Below are 14,811 nucleotides of genomic sequence, written 5' to 3' on the forward strand. Positions count from 1 at the left end.
CGGTTTCGTTTTTTCTGGGACGCACTGTACATAATAGTCATTAGATTTCAAAGCCATAAAAATTATATGGCTTTTTTGGTTACCCGGCCGGTAGCAACTTCCACTTTCATCATGAAACTGTTCTACCACCCTGCATTAGACTAGCACGAAAGAAGATCTTATTTATGCCAATATTTGCATGGATCAAACAAACGACAGGGAGTCGAATCCACGACCTTCCATTCATGAGGCGAGTGCTCTACTACTCAGTCACCATGCCCGATCAAAAAGAAATTTGATATAGGACCTCAAATATATGTCCTAGAGGCCCTACCTTAAAATTGAAGTGAAAAAAGAGATAAGACTTAGATTATTACTTACCCAAGTAAATTCAAATTTCGGGCCAATCCTTTACAATATACACACTACACACTGGGTATCTCGATCAGACTGTCTTCTTAAAAACTATGATATCGTGTCATATTACAATGTCATCTTCGGCCATTGCATGATTCAACATGGTCATTTTGTAGATCTGACATCATTTTCACGTGATGGTGTGTCGAGAAACAAACACTGCGTATAGTTGTGTCACTATTCATTTCATCATACTTTTTGTTTGTTTGCTTATCAGGAATCACTTTTCAAAACCACTAATAAGTCATTTCAACTTACTGTCCACTCAATTCCCCCCCCCCCTCACCTCCCATCTCTCTCTCCTACATTAGGTGTACGTCCCTGGTAATTATTTCAAAGCTTGAATTCATTATCCTCTAAAATGTAATAATATACCATCATACCACCATGTGTGAAAGATGCCTTATATTCATGATTACATTTCACAAGTAAAATGTCTAGATTGAAAATGCTGGGATATCGGAAAAAAAAGAAGAAAGTATTTCCCCCTTTTTGTATAAAACCCACATCAATCGTGAAATGGGCTGAAAAGGAAATTTCTTAGATATAATATTCGTATGTATGTTTCTGATGTTCCGACAATACATTTCTATTTTGGCCTTTTGTAAAGGGAAAATAAATGTAGAAGAAATACCCAGAGAAGACCCGAGATCCGTAATTTCTTTAGAATGAAAAAACTAGTTTTGTAAGATTGAAATATTACACGATAGTCAATGGACATTGATGAATCAGACCTGTGCATACGTGTGAAATTCACATTTGTTTATTATAGCATGGACCCTTTATAATGACAATGTGGAAGCTTCCTGAAGATTGCTCGACGTAGAAACATGTGATAACTGGAAATTGTTTTCATGCTATAATCGTTTATTATGAGGAACCGATTAATAACTGATAGACGCGGAGAGGGTTAAGACTTTCATAACACGGAAACCTGGTAGGTGGGTGAACCAATGCCAAGCTATCAGAAGGTGAAATGGATTTATTCACTTGTTTACAATTCACTCATCCAAACCTTGCCAAGGATGAACAAGATTTAGACCATAACACATGTGTAAACATATAATTGTAAATCTGTTCCTTTTGCATGCACAATGAAGAAGCATTTAGAATTTTTGGGAGTCAAACTGTTCTTTGTGAAATCTATATATTGGTAGGCTTGAAGTTTGAATTTACTTTAGTATTAGTGGGAACATAGATATATGAATCATACGATTATGCCAAACGATATGAACAAAGAAGGGATAAGTATTTTTATTGGACTGACGCAAGTGGTTCAAGATTTGTCCGGGTTTAGCCGAAAATGATGCTCAGAATGTTAGAAAATTGTCAGTGTTTGTTTGAAGATTACGACCCCCCCCCCCCCCCCCATCTCACTCGCGGTACCTCTCATTTTCTCTCAACTTCATAATTCTCCGGTATCTGTGTTTTTTTATTTTTTTTTATATTCAATAATGAGAATAATAATTTTGTTAATGAAGAGTCTGATCATAATATGGATTAAAGGTGATTCTTAAAGAAAATCATGGCTCATAAATGACATCAACAACTCCTAGAAATATGAAGCAATTGGATATATTCACAATTTTTTTTTAATTCTGCATTATGTTTACACCATTTTAGCAGCACTTTATTAAAAACATTCTTGTTTATCATGTATGAAGATGTAACCAGTTATGTGGTGAAATTTATCATACATTCTTCATGTATGTCTTCATTCAATTAATATGAAAGCAGGGTTTGTTTGTTTGTTTAAATATCAAGTGAAGGTTGGTTTACAACCAAATACATAGTTTGTCTAATAAACATACCCTTAACAGTTCTCATTTTGAGCCATGATCAACAACTTTGACATGCCATTTCAACATTCGACTTGTCATTTCAATATTCATGATGCAGATTCAATATCTTAAGCCAGGCGCACATACTACATAACCCTTTGCGATCCGATTTTCATCAAAATCGTTATTGTATTTGATAAAAACATTGCAACATATAAACTCAGATCAAATTTCCAAATAGAGGTATTAAAACTGAAACAGAAATTCCAGTGTACTCGAGCTTCACTGCAGAAAAAAGTGAATTAAACTCAAATTTGTAATTCCAAACATTATGCCGAAATTCAGATAAAAATATATACTTCTTGGAACTTTCACATTCAATAATGCACAATGCGATTTCTTCAAAAATTATATTGTATTGGATTGTGTAGTGTGCATGCCAGGCTTTAAGAAGTAAGACAAAGGAGAATGCAGACACAAATATATAAAATTGGGCAATATTACAATGATTCTTTTAATTGCTCTTTTCAGTGTGAATCTTCAATTACTCAAGTATTATTTGATTAGATACACGTCTTTACAGCCACTGTATGACCATACATGTACAATGTACTGATTAGATTCATTATCTTGCTTGTCCAAATCTCTATAAACAATTATCTTCTATCAATAGATTTATAACAATAATCCTACCAGCTGTTCAAAAAAGTGTTGTCACATTTGTGTGCATCTACCCATTAAAACATTTTTGTGACATACAAAAATTTATGAAAAGCCAACAGAAAACTCACACACATACATAGAGCTGTTATAGAGTTAGATATATAAATCACAGATATCTATATTGAGTATGGCATAAGACTGACAAAAATGTTAAAAGTTTTGACATTATGTATAATCGAACAAGGCAGACACAATTAAAGTTGTATGAAGGCAGTATGGAGTTGTCTTTATGTAACAGACATCGGTTTCATTATGTGATCAAGTGATCCATTAATAATCTACACCTTAAAACAATAACATGATTCAAATATCATATATAGTTACAACTATAATGAGTAATAATAATAAAAAATAAAGAAAGAAAAAAATATGGGATAAAGTGTACATGAAGAACATAAATTATTGAACAAATTTTCAGAGTTTAAAATTTCCATAAAGAATAATCGTTCTAAAAACATTTTCAAGGGCATATAACTGACCTATTGTGCCTCCCTAAATAAAAGGTATGGTAGTGTTCATAATAATTACATGAATATTCTAATAAATAAAAAAAATTCAAATGAATATAACATAGCTTTGATAATAATGTCTCTAATAAAAAGTCTATTTAGAACCAGGAGGGCATTCAAATCCTGTTAAAGTATACACCTCAGGGTACTTTTGGCAGTAAACAAGATTCCAAAATGAATTTGAATTCATCTTTGATACAAAATGCACTAAATACCTGAACATGGTATACAACTGTCTGGCAGTATATACCAATATCAACTGAAACCCATACAGAAAGTCCAATCTCATAACCTGACTTTTGGCTTTGTAAAAAATAGGGTAATTAGGTTTCTATGTGGCAAGTTAAAATGATACATACAATATATAGACATAACAAGTTATTGCACTACAAACTTCTTCAATAAACTCGACAATAATGCCAATTAGCATCGTGGAGAACCTTACATAAGATTAATCAAAATAACTTTGTTTTATTCTTGCCATAAAAGTACATTCGATAGAATGCCAGCACCTTACTTAAACAATCCATTTAAACACAACATCATTCACAACACTTATCTTTTAACTTCCATCTTTTCCCTCAAAGATACCATAGATACATACATTTCTGAATAGTACACTACCTTCACTCAATCTTGTATAAAAACACACATGATTATCTGAACTACTGATGGATTGTACTTATTGCTAAATAACACGTATTTCCTCATGATACCATGAACAAAATTAATCAATTTTGATACAATAATAAACCAGCTAATAAAGGGGGAAAGCTGATATAATTGCACTATAAAACATTATCTTATCTTATTTCATTGATAAATTATAAAAGTTAGTTATTTAAGAATTTAAAATATGAAGATAAGAAAGGAAATCTGGATAGATAACCTGAATTATATAATCATAACAAAGTGGTCGAGTTATAGGTTAGTTTGATAATAAAAAATAATTTCAATCTAAATTATCAAGAAGCTAAAAAAAACAGAATATACTCTTTTTTAGTTTCAGTTTGATTTTTATGTAATAAGTAAAATCATGATATGCTGCAGGTTATTCCCTTAATCTAGATTTCAATAAAGGTAATATTATATAATGAATGATCTGGAAAAATATACTACAATTTCTTGCATTTTTTTTTCAATTCAATTTTATCTTTATTTCCATATAATTAGAGGAAAATATTCAATGATTAAAGACAAAAAGAATAACATATTTGGAACAGGAAGGAAACTGATAATCAATTGAAGGAAAATGAAATTCAATATCTCAGAAATTTCTATTTATACAATTTATAATATAATTTAAACAATTTTCATGCAATTTTTTTACATAGAAAAATTACAAAAGACATCTTCTCACAATGTCTTTGTATTTTATAACATTTCACTCAAAATAGATTATAACAATCTAACTCTATCAAATACATCATTCAAATATATATTACATTTGTTTTCATTCTTCACACAATTATTTACAGTCATGCGTTATAATAATTTGTCTGATATTTCTTTTTGAAAGAAAAAGCAGCATAATACACTGCTTCAGAGAGCATGAAAATAATTTTCTAGCTCCCTGCATGAGATTATAATCTACTCATGCATTAAGTAAAATATCTATTTTGTGTTAAAGTGCATTCAACAATCCTGACAATTTTTACTGTTTCTTGATGCTCTTTTCCATTCAGTATTCATAAGAATAATACTTTCTTTTATTATTACCATAGTACTGTTGCCATGCCATGAAAAGCTAAATCTCAGCATTATATTCAATTCTTTATCAAGAACTTTCGAACCCATCTTGGCAGAATAAATACTAATAATTTACTCAAATTAATTTCAAATATTTTATGTCATGATCCACATCCACTACACATCTGACAATATACCATGTCAAAAATAAAACTCAACATTTTTTTTCAAAAATACAGTTTATAGTTGTCTATGAACCCATTATTTATAAAGATAAATCCCACCTACATTTAAATGGTCGTGTGAACAAGGCCTATTTCCTAACTTCATTTGGCCTACATATAGAAAGCTAAATGAATTGAAAATATGTGCCAAACACTGAAAATCAAGTGACTCGATTTATTGGACATGGTTCTTGAATAAATAATGAAATATATCAATAAAGAAGTCTCAATGATGTCTTAAGAAAATCCCTTAAAATAATTCATATTCATGAAATGTTGATAATGATACATAGCACACTTGTGTATTATTAGTTATATACCTTGTTACCCTTCTCTCCATTACAGCAGGGATTGCTATGTATTAACCTATACATACACTAAACCCCTACTTTAAATACAATCTATACATAATTCAATAGGTCCTGCCTCTATATATTTCCCTTTATTAATATTACTCGGGAAGACAACATTATATTGATGTAACTTTACTGTGAATACTTAGTAACATAGAAAATTCTTACATGAAGATCTTAGCAAGAAACACTGTGTAACAATGTAAGGTTTAGTAACAAATTCTTCAAGTAAAATGTATAATCTAGTGAATACCTTATTTGATGGGACTATTTTACAGAATGAAGTATTGTATGTGGCATTACTAAAAATCACTCACTGATTTGAAGAATTCAAAATTTAACATTAGTATATCGTCATCTGTCTCTTACCATCAGTAGTTATTGCATTGGTGTTTTGTTATACAACGTTTCTTATAAACGATTGTCATGTAAGAACGGACCATATACGTAGAGTCATCAGGCAACAGTAAATTGGAAGTAGAAAAGAAGGTGGGTTTACACAAGTCTACATACAAAGACTGGAGTTTCATTTGTTGAGATGACGGTATAGTGATTGTACGTACGTAAAGACACACTTCCAATCAGGATTGTTTTTCATCATGATCATATCATCGGTATCCAGAAGAGGCATAATGTCTGCTTGTTCCCTACAAGATGACAAATGGAAAATAATAAAAGATATAGATATCAATGAAAGTTAATGCTATTTTTGCAATAAGTAGGGGAGATCAGGGTTAGTTGGAACGCGGGGTAAGTTGAAACATTTTAATTTTAACGCCTGTAAAATAAATTTATGCAATACTGCCCTCAATTTATTGCTATTAATAATAAAACAGTGTTGTATTTTTACAGGCGTTAAAAAAATTACAATGTTTCAACTTACCCCGCGTTCCAACTGACCCCAATCTCCCCTATACTGGGTAATTAATGAAAAACAATGATAATGTTGCAACAAAATTTTGTTGTAGGGGCTACCTTATTTATACTCAATGCGTGAACAACGTAATCTTCATTTTGCGAGAGATAAGGTATAATGCAAAATAAGATTAAACATAAGTTTGATTGGACGTGTTGTCTAGTGTGAAATTGGGTCGAGCACGGAAAGTTGAATGTGACAAAAATATCAAACAGTAAATGTTCAATCAGCACATTGGGTGCTCACGCTATAGAAAATGTTTTTGGAATAATAACTGAAGTATTAAACACACATGAGTAATGCCGAAAATTTGTTTACAAATTATAAATTTTCCTATAAAAGCCTCTTTATTTGCTATTTATTGTCCTAGGTGGACTGCATTTGCATAATGAGTCAGAAAGAAGAGGATCAAGGGTATTTGAATTGAATTCCAGTTCATTGTGACTTGGTCGTGAACCAGAATAGCCTGGTGGTTAAGTCGCTGCCAGGCAAGCAGTTGATGACAGGTTCGAATCCCACTGGTTCCAATTTTTTCTGACTTATGATTTTTATTACAGATTGAGCAGGTGATCTTAAACACATAGGAGTAATGCCAAAAATTTGTTGACAAATTAGAATTTCTCCTATTAAAGCCTCTCTATTTACTGAGGAGTATTTTTCATCACCATGAAAGCATGGAGGAAGAGCATAAAAAGTGCAAACAAAGGTTTGATATTTTTTTGCTTCTCACAATCAAATCCAATGGAAATTATATATTTCAGTTGTTTATATTAATAAGACTTACTCTGCTGTATTGAAGGCCAAATCAAAGTTTTTTCTCCTCTGTTTAGGGTCGAGTGTGTTGAAATCAAAGCTATCTGGATAGTAATGATGAATGACTGCACAGAATGCCATGCCATCAGCCCATGATGAGGAAAAGTTGGTTACATTTACACCCTGCGTGTACAAGATAAAAATAAATTTGGATTAATCAAAATGATTCATAAATGATTGAATTTCCTTCAATAAAGAATGCATGAAGTGGTAACAATTAGCCCTCTGTATAGATATTATCAAGCATTATAGTCAACTTGTAAAACAAATTACAACTTAAAAAATAATTCATGAAGGTCTAATAATGAAGCCTTTGGGTACAAAGGGAAAACAAATAAAATTCTATGATATAGAAATTTCAAAAAATAATGATGATAAAAGCATCTTTGCTATAAAAATTATAATAAACTCCATTTCTTTCATTGTGATAAGAACTACCCTACAAGTTTCCAATTAAACCTTATTCATATTTTCTTAATTTAATTTTGGTATGACTTCTCATAATAATCAGTTGGAAGACTAAAAACAGGCCTCCAATTATTTTTTTCAAATTAATGCAGTGTTTCTTGCAAAGTGCACATCAAGAAACAATCTCATGTCTCTTTGCACTTCAGAGACTTTGGATATTAACATTTTTAGCCCAGCAACCATATTTTCAAGAATTCCTGAACGGTACCTGTTAAACATCACATGAATCAATCGTAGCATATTCAAATTATTCAACTTTTTAATCAATTATGACTTACCGAGTATCCTCTTGTGACTCTCTGTGCCCATTCTAATAGTTTTTGTTTAATAGTGGTAGCATTCTGTACCCTCATACCACCACCACCACCACCTGCTGGTTTCGCCCCTCCACCAGCACCACCAAACTTATTAAACAAAGCTGCTTTCCTATTCTTAGCATCCTCTGCTTGTTTCTTCTTTAGCTCATAGGCTTCCTTTTTCCTGTAGAAGTGATACAAATGGACAAATTGATTGATAAAAATGCAGTTTGTATTATGGTCAGTTCCCCCATGTCTGCGCGGTCTCCCAAGTCTGCGCACCCGCGTATCTGCGCGATTTTAGTTACAGAAGATACGCAACGAGCACGAACTTTACACATGCACTACATAGACACGTATTCATAAAAAAATCCGACTCAAAATGGTGGAAAAATAATGAATTCAGGGCATTTCATGTGACGGCCTCAAAATGCAGCCTTTTTCATCAAAATCCCCGAAACGTGTGCAAAGTGAATGAGTGCGCAGACATGGGGTACCATTTTTTTTTCAATCTGAAAATGACTGCCCGATGTTTTTTCAAGAAAATCCTATATTTCCTTTCATTTTTTAATGAGAAATTTGGTACACTTACTTTTAATAATATAAGAAACACTATTAACCAAGAGATTTTGTGAAATAAGAAGAAGTTCATGTTAAATCTTAACTCAAATTGTTAATGTTATGGGGGAAACTTAGGGCCCACCATCATACTTAATAACACCTGTAAAGAACATTACACAATTTAGAAAAGCTGACCATTAAGAATCAAGCAAAAGTTTATCACCTTTCAAACATATAATCAAATGAAGAACTAAATATAATATTGATCATTGGTTCATTAACCTCCACTTTGTTTTCTTACAGCTGAATATAATTTCATAGTAATAGTTCTATAAAACTGACAGACATGTAACAAAATACTTATTTTCTTTAAATAAATTTTCAAATTTTATTAAAATAATGGGAGAAAACATTTTATATATGTACATATGATGAGATATGTTTGTGTCTCATCTTGTTAATACTTAGTTGAGCAGTGTAGATTTTATTGAGCTTTGACATATCCTTTAACCCTACTCATCCCATCTGTTCAAGTTTATCAAATAGACAGCTGTGACATATGTCCATTGACAAATGTATTTACAAGGAAGACAAATAGTTCAAATTCTTACAGAAATTGTAATTGAACATTAACAAATTGGAGAGCATTAAAAGGTCAAGTCCATTCCGAAATTGAAAAAAAAGACATGAATATTAAATAGGTTCATTATTGCGGATTGAAATAATCGCTAGAGGGTATTCATTTGTCTCGCAATCTACTATGGTCAACAAGGAAATTCGTGATCACTCTCGCAAAAAGTGTTCACTGGCTTTCTAGGAAATTCGTGATCACTCTCGCAAAAAGTGTTCACTAGCTTACAGTTCACGAGCTTTCGAGTGCCGCTGCAACTCTTTATCAAGTGACAAGGATTGTCCGATATCGTACTGTATTTATACTAATCTCCAAGACCGTACGCACAAGCGCGAGAACAATAGGTGGGCACTGATCCGTTGTGTGATTGGTCAGGAGTTATGCAAAATATATGCAAATACGCCGTGGGTCGGCAATATGCAAATGAGACCAAAATTGGCGGGCTCGCTAGTTTCCCGTGGGCGGGGGTTGACTGGCTGAGCGGTCCCTCGATCGGGGCCGGGAACGATCGGGTCGGCGTGCACTGCCAGGTAAGGGGGTATTGTGCTGTCGGATGGTTCGCATCCAGAAATCGGGGATGTCGATCCCGCTGTCTCTGTTGAAGTTGTTAGGACAAAGACGTATACTAATAGCCTCCTTAATCCTGCGTGTATACCAATGTCTTTCTTTGGCAATGCAATGTACACCCTCCCAATCTGGGTGGTGTTGCTTCTCCCAAGCATGTTCTGCCACCGCGGATGTGTCGGTTCGCTGTAACCGAACATCGCGCTTGTGTTCAGAAATGCGTTCAACTATCGGTCGGGCTGTCTCTCCGATGTAAGACCCGTCACATTCCTGGCAAGGAATGTTGTATACTACGCCATCACGTCTGTGATCAGGGATAGGGTCTTTGGGGCGTACAAGCTGTTTGCGTAAGGTGGTGTCCGAGCGGAAAACCGTTCGGATACCGTGACCTTCTAATCGGCGTTTAAGTTGTTGTGAAAGGCCATCTATGTATGGCAAGACTGTACAAGTCTTGAAAACCTTCTGATCCCTTTGCATAACTCCTGACCTTTGCATAACTCCTGACCAATCACACAACGGATCAGTGCCCACCTATTGTTCTCGCGCTTGTGCGTACGGTCTTGGAGATTAGTATAAATACAGTACGATATCGGACAATCCTTGTCACTTGATAAAGAGTTGCAGCGGCACTCGAAAGCTCGTGAACTTGTAAGCTAGTGAACACTTTTTGCGAGAGTGATCACGAATTTCCTAGAAAGCCAGTGAACACTTTTTGCGAGAGTGATCACGAATTTCCTTGTTGACCATAGTAGATTGCGAGACAAATGAATACCCTCTAGCGACATGAATATTGTTCAATTTCATCCGAATTGGATGTGAAATAAATGAAATAATGACATCTAAAAATTTTGTTTTTCTTAATTTTTTTCTTTCAAATAATGAAATACAATTAAGAATCTCTTCATTTAATCAGAATAATTTACATCAAAGGCAATACAAAATAATAAGTGAGTAGGTGATGTCATCAGGTCCCTCATTTTCATACTTGCTAGAATAGACTGTTTTGTGAAATTAAATGAAACTTCAACATGTCATAACATTCTCATTCAATAAATGTATCAATTTTCCTCCATTTGTAAGACAAAAACAATTTTTTTGCTTTGAAGGCCAGTTAACATGAAAATCTAGTTCAGATTTAATTCAATATGTTAATACAAACCTTTGCATCTGTTGTTCCTTGAATTTAGCTTCATCTTGTTTTCTCTTTTCTTCTCTTTCCCTCTTCTTTACTTCCATTTCCTCCTCAAATTTGGTTTTAGCTGACAAGGTGAAAAGGATGGGACAAAAACAGAAAAAACATGGCATTAATGTCACTGCTACAGAGAGAAAAAGCATGCTTCAATAGACTTTCTTATTGAGCAACAGAGAACAAATGAAAAAGATTCTTTCAAAGAATAAAGTGTAATCAATATCAAATCAATATTACAAAAAAAATATTATTAAGCAACAGAGAACAAATGAAAAAGATTCTTTCAAAGAATAAAGCATTATCAATATTACAAAAATGAGACAAATTATTCAAAATGATATTCAAGGAAATATAGACATGGTAAAATCAGCGAGTGAAACTGCAATTGTTCCACACTTCCATTTTCAATACCTAGGGTCAAATACTTTGAGAAAAAAATACATAGATATGCAAGTAATCACAACTGTATCAAATAACATTAAGATGTATATAGTTTTATATGATTGTTATCCTTGCTCAGGTTCACTTAAGATGCTGAAATCATTGAGCCTTTCACAAAATTATCTTTACATTGTATAATAGTGAATCATTACATGGTTGTGAACATTGATGCTGAGTTGAACTAAGTATAATACACATTTTCAAAAGCATATAGGTTTACACAAGCACTATACCATCATTTTACTACAATAAGAAATGAAATGTCATGGTAAAGAAATGATAAGAAGGTGCTGAAAAATAAAATGAAATATATGAAAATATAGCAATATTGATATAATATATATTATGTAGATATTATAACTTATGTCAAATACTCAGTTTCTACATCTATCAAGTACATAAAATCTATTTATTCTCTACCAATTCATTCCTCATTGTCATCATAACTGATTGTATTACCAAGTAACATCTTATGGTAAAATACAGAGTTTGATAGATTATCTACAGGAATAACCATGTAGATCAAGCACATCTGATTAAATAAAAGAATGTTTTTTTTTTTATAAATATTGTTGACTTTATTTAATAATAACCTTCCTCTCTTTTCTCAATCTGTCCTTCCCTTTCTCTTCTTGTTTCCCACCTTCCCTCTTCCATCTTCTTTTCCTCCTTTGTCTCCCCTTCCTGCCCCCACCCTCATCCCTCTTTCTCCTTCTCTTCATGCTAATCTTCACTCCATTTTTCTGCAACTACCCCCCTCCCCCTCCCATACACATATTTTCCTCTCTTTTATTTTCTCTCTCTCTCTTTGCTTGCTCTCTCCCATGGTTCCGTAACATCTTCAGTCACATTATAAGCTTTATTCAAGCAGGCAAGTTGCTAAAGCAAATATATGGTAAGCTGGGTTGTCAAAGAGTTACTTTTCTAAAGACAATTTGTGAATTTTTTTTATCGAATTCAATGCGGATCAGCATACATCACAAAAATTCTACCCTACTCGCAAATGATTTCAGAGGGGTTTCAGAAAATTTAATTGATCAAGCAGAGTTGAACAAGCTACATACCAATCATTTGGATTTGGTATCAGAAGCAAGTTATTTTAAAGTTTATTTATAAAAGTATATTGCAAGTTTTCACATGGCTTACCATAATTTGCAGTAGCAACCCACCTTTTCTAACAGTATTAGTTATTGGCACTTTGACACTCATCCAAACTTTCTCATTCTCTCTTTTCTTGTGCGCCTCGGAATAGAATATTTCTAGATAGATGGCGCTATATAAATGCCTATTATCATTATTATTATTATTCATCAATGCATTATTGTTGTTATATCATTATTGATGCATAACTCAAATATCAATGTAGCCTATAACTAAGGCAGAGGCCTTTACGATTTGTTGCTGTTATGTGAAACTTCAGCAAAAATATGTCTGATGCAGAGGACTAAGAATTGTGTCTGCGAAGCACCCAGCACTGATGTATATAGTATGGTCTTGTGTTAGCTGCCATTTTCTTTTGTCCAGAGGCAGTGTTTTTTTTTTAATGTAAAAAAGTGCACCAGGGCCTCGTTTCCTAAAGGACTTGCAACTGTTGAAACTTTGCAATTATGGCAACTACCATGGAAACCTTGATTCTGATTGGCTGCTGAGCCCTGTTACCATGGTAGTTGCCATCATGGCAAAGTTACAACAGTTGCAAGTCATTTATGAAATATGCCCCAGACCTTCCTTAACAAAAAAAACCCAGCAAATAATGCACAGACTTCTGCATCAGATGTATTATTGATTTTTTTGTATAATAACATCAAACTGCAAAGACAAAAGCTGCAGCCTCTGCCTTGATTAAAGGCTAATATCAATTCAGAAAATCATGCTATTTCAAAGTTTTATTCCTGCCATTTCTTTCATCTGCAACAGTATTAAACCAGGCATCAAAATAATGTCATAACAAGCAATCTCCTGAAAGCATTAATTATCATCCATCGCAGTGGTTCCTTCATGGCAATAACTTCTCCATAGCAACGCATCATTTTATAAGCTTACATTTCAAACAGTAGCTTGAACATTGCAGTTGTCGTTATCTTAAGCCATTCATTATGAAGGCAAAACTAAAATTTCATATTCATAAAAACTTCTGTTTAAATATGATTTGTGTTTCAAAAAGGCTGATGATAAGGAAAAAAAATCTGACTGCAGGATTAGAGGAAAAAGTATCTGAGAGAAATCTTAAACTCTCATAGGCTAAAGCAGTTCATTCTTGGACCCAAATAATTATTGGAATAGAAGCTTTAAATATAGAGGGGCATTTTCTAAGGGGTTTTATGAAATATTCCACCTTACCAGCCATTCTTTATCAGGTATTTGGTAAAATTTTATTAACACACTATAATTATTTCACATTTCACTATTTCCTCAAAGTATGGCACTTTGGAACACAAATCATATGTAAACTGATTTCATAATGCAAAGCAATGATAATTTTTACCATATGTAACATAGTTAACTGCCCATATTAAAACAACATGAGATGCATTAATAACATAACATTGAGCCGTTTTCAATTCATTCCAACTGGTTTTGTTCAAATAACTTTGAATCAAACAACAGGCAACGATTCATTTTTATAAACACTGTACCAAATATGCATCATGTGAGCATTTGCCTTGTATTCAAATATAATTATGAGAAACAATAACACTCTTTCATGCAATCTGATTCATGAATGAGCATGATAATAAATGTTAGAAAAGCCTGTTGGAAATAAACTCCCAAGCTACATACTTAGAATACCTTGAAAGAAAACATGATAATTAAAATTAACCAACAAGAAATGAATCATCAAAACAGTGATAATAACAAGATATTTTATAGTGAAAATATGCAATGAAGAAAAGAAAATTGAAAGGTGTTTATTGAGAAAGAAAATGCCCTTTGACAATTTTTTTTTATTTTTTTTTTTCATATATTACGTAATAGTGCTAGAGAATCACTTTCCAACACACTTTTCCGTGTTTGAAATGTAAAAACACCCCAAACATGAGAAAGAATGTCCAAGTATACTCAGTTTGTACATGATGCCAAGATTCGTAAGTTCTAGAAACAAATAACGACCTTCATGTAAATCAAGAATTATCTGGTTGTCAACAACAGGATCCATGCTTATTGTTTAGATTCATCTAACTTGCTTGACAACCTAATGTGCTAAAAGCGGACTATGCCTATAGTTTTGATATCCAGCTTATATCTTCATTCAGCAT

The 14,811-nt window shown here is 33.0% G+C and overlaps 1 protein-coding gene across 8 annotated transcripts in view; it reads right to left on the reverse strand.

Moving 5' to 3' along the window:
* Positions 1–2,662: 2,662 nt before the first annotated feature.
* The window catches only part of LOC121409285 (smoothelin-like), a 122,434-nt gene continuing 110,285 nt past the window's right edge, over positions 2,663–14,811 (reverse strand). For all 8 annotated transcript variants that reach the window (XM_041601196.1, XM_041601191.1, XM_041601189.1 and 5 more), the window contains 4 exons: positions 11,084–11,183; positions 8,151–8,352; positions 7,376–7,527; positions 2,663–6,322 (listed from right to left, as the gene is read on the reverse strand). In XM_041601196.1, the coding sequence (XP_041457130.1) occupies positions 6,202–6,322; positions 7,376–7,527; positions 8,151–8,352; positions 11,084–11,183 (575 nt within the window). In that variant the 3' untranslated portion in view covers positions 2,663–6,201. The remainder of the gene's footprint in view (positions 6,323–7,375; positions 7,528–8,150; positions 8,353–11,083; positions 11,184–14,811) is intronic.

The sequence above is a fragment of the Lytechinus variegatus genome, chromosome 2, assembly GCF_018143015.1.
Source record: "Lytechinus variegatus isolate NC3 chromosome 2, Lvar_3.0, whole genome shotgun sequence".
In the NCBI taxonomy this organism is placed as follows: Eukaryota; Metazoa; Echinodermata; class Echinoidea; order Temnopleuroida; family Toxopneustidae; genus Lytechinus; species Lytechinus variegatus.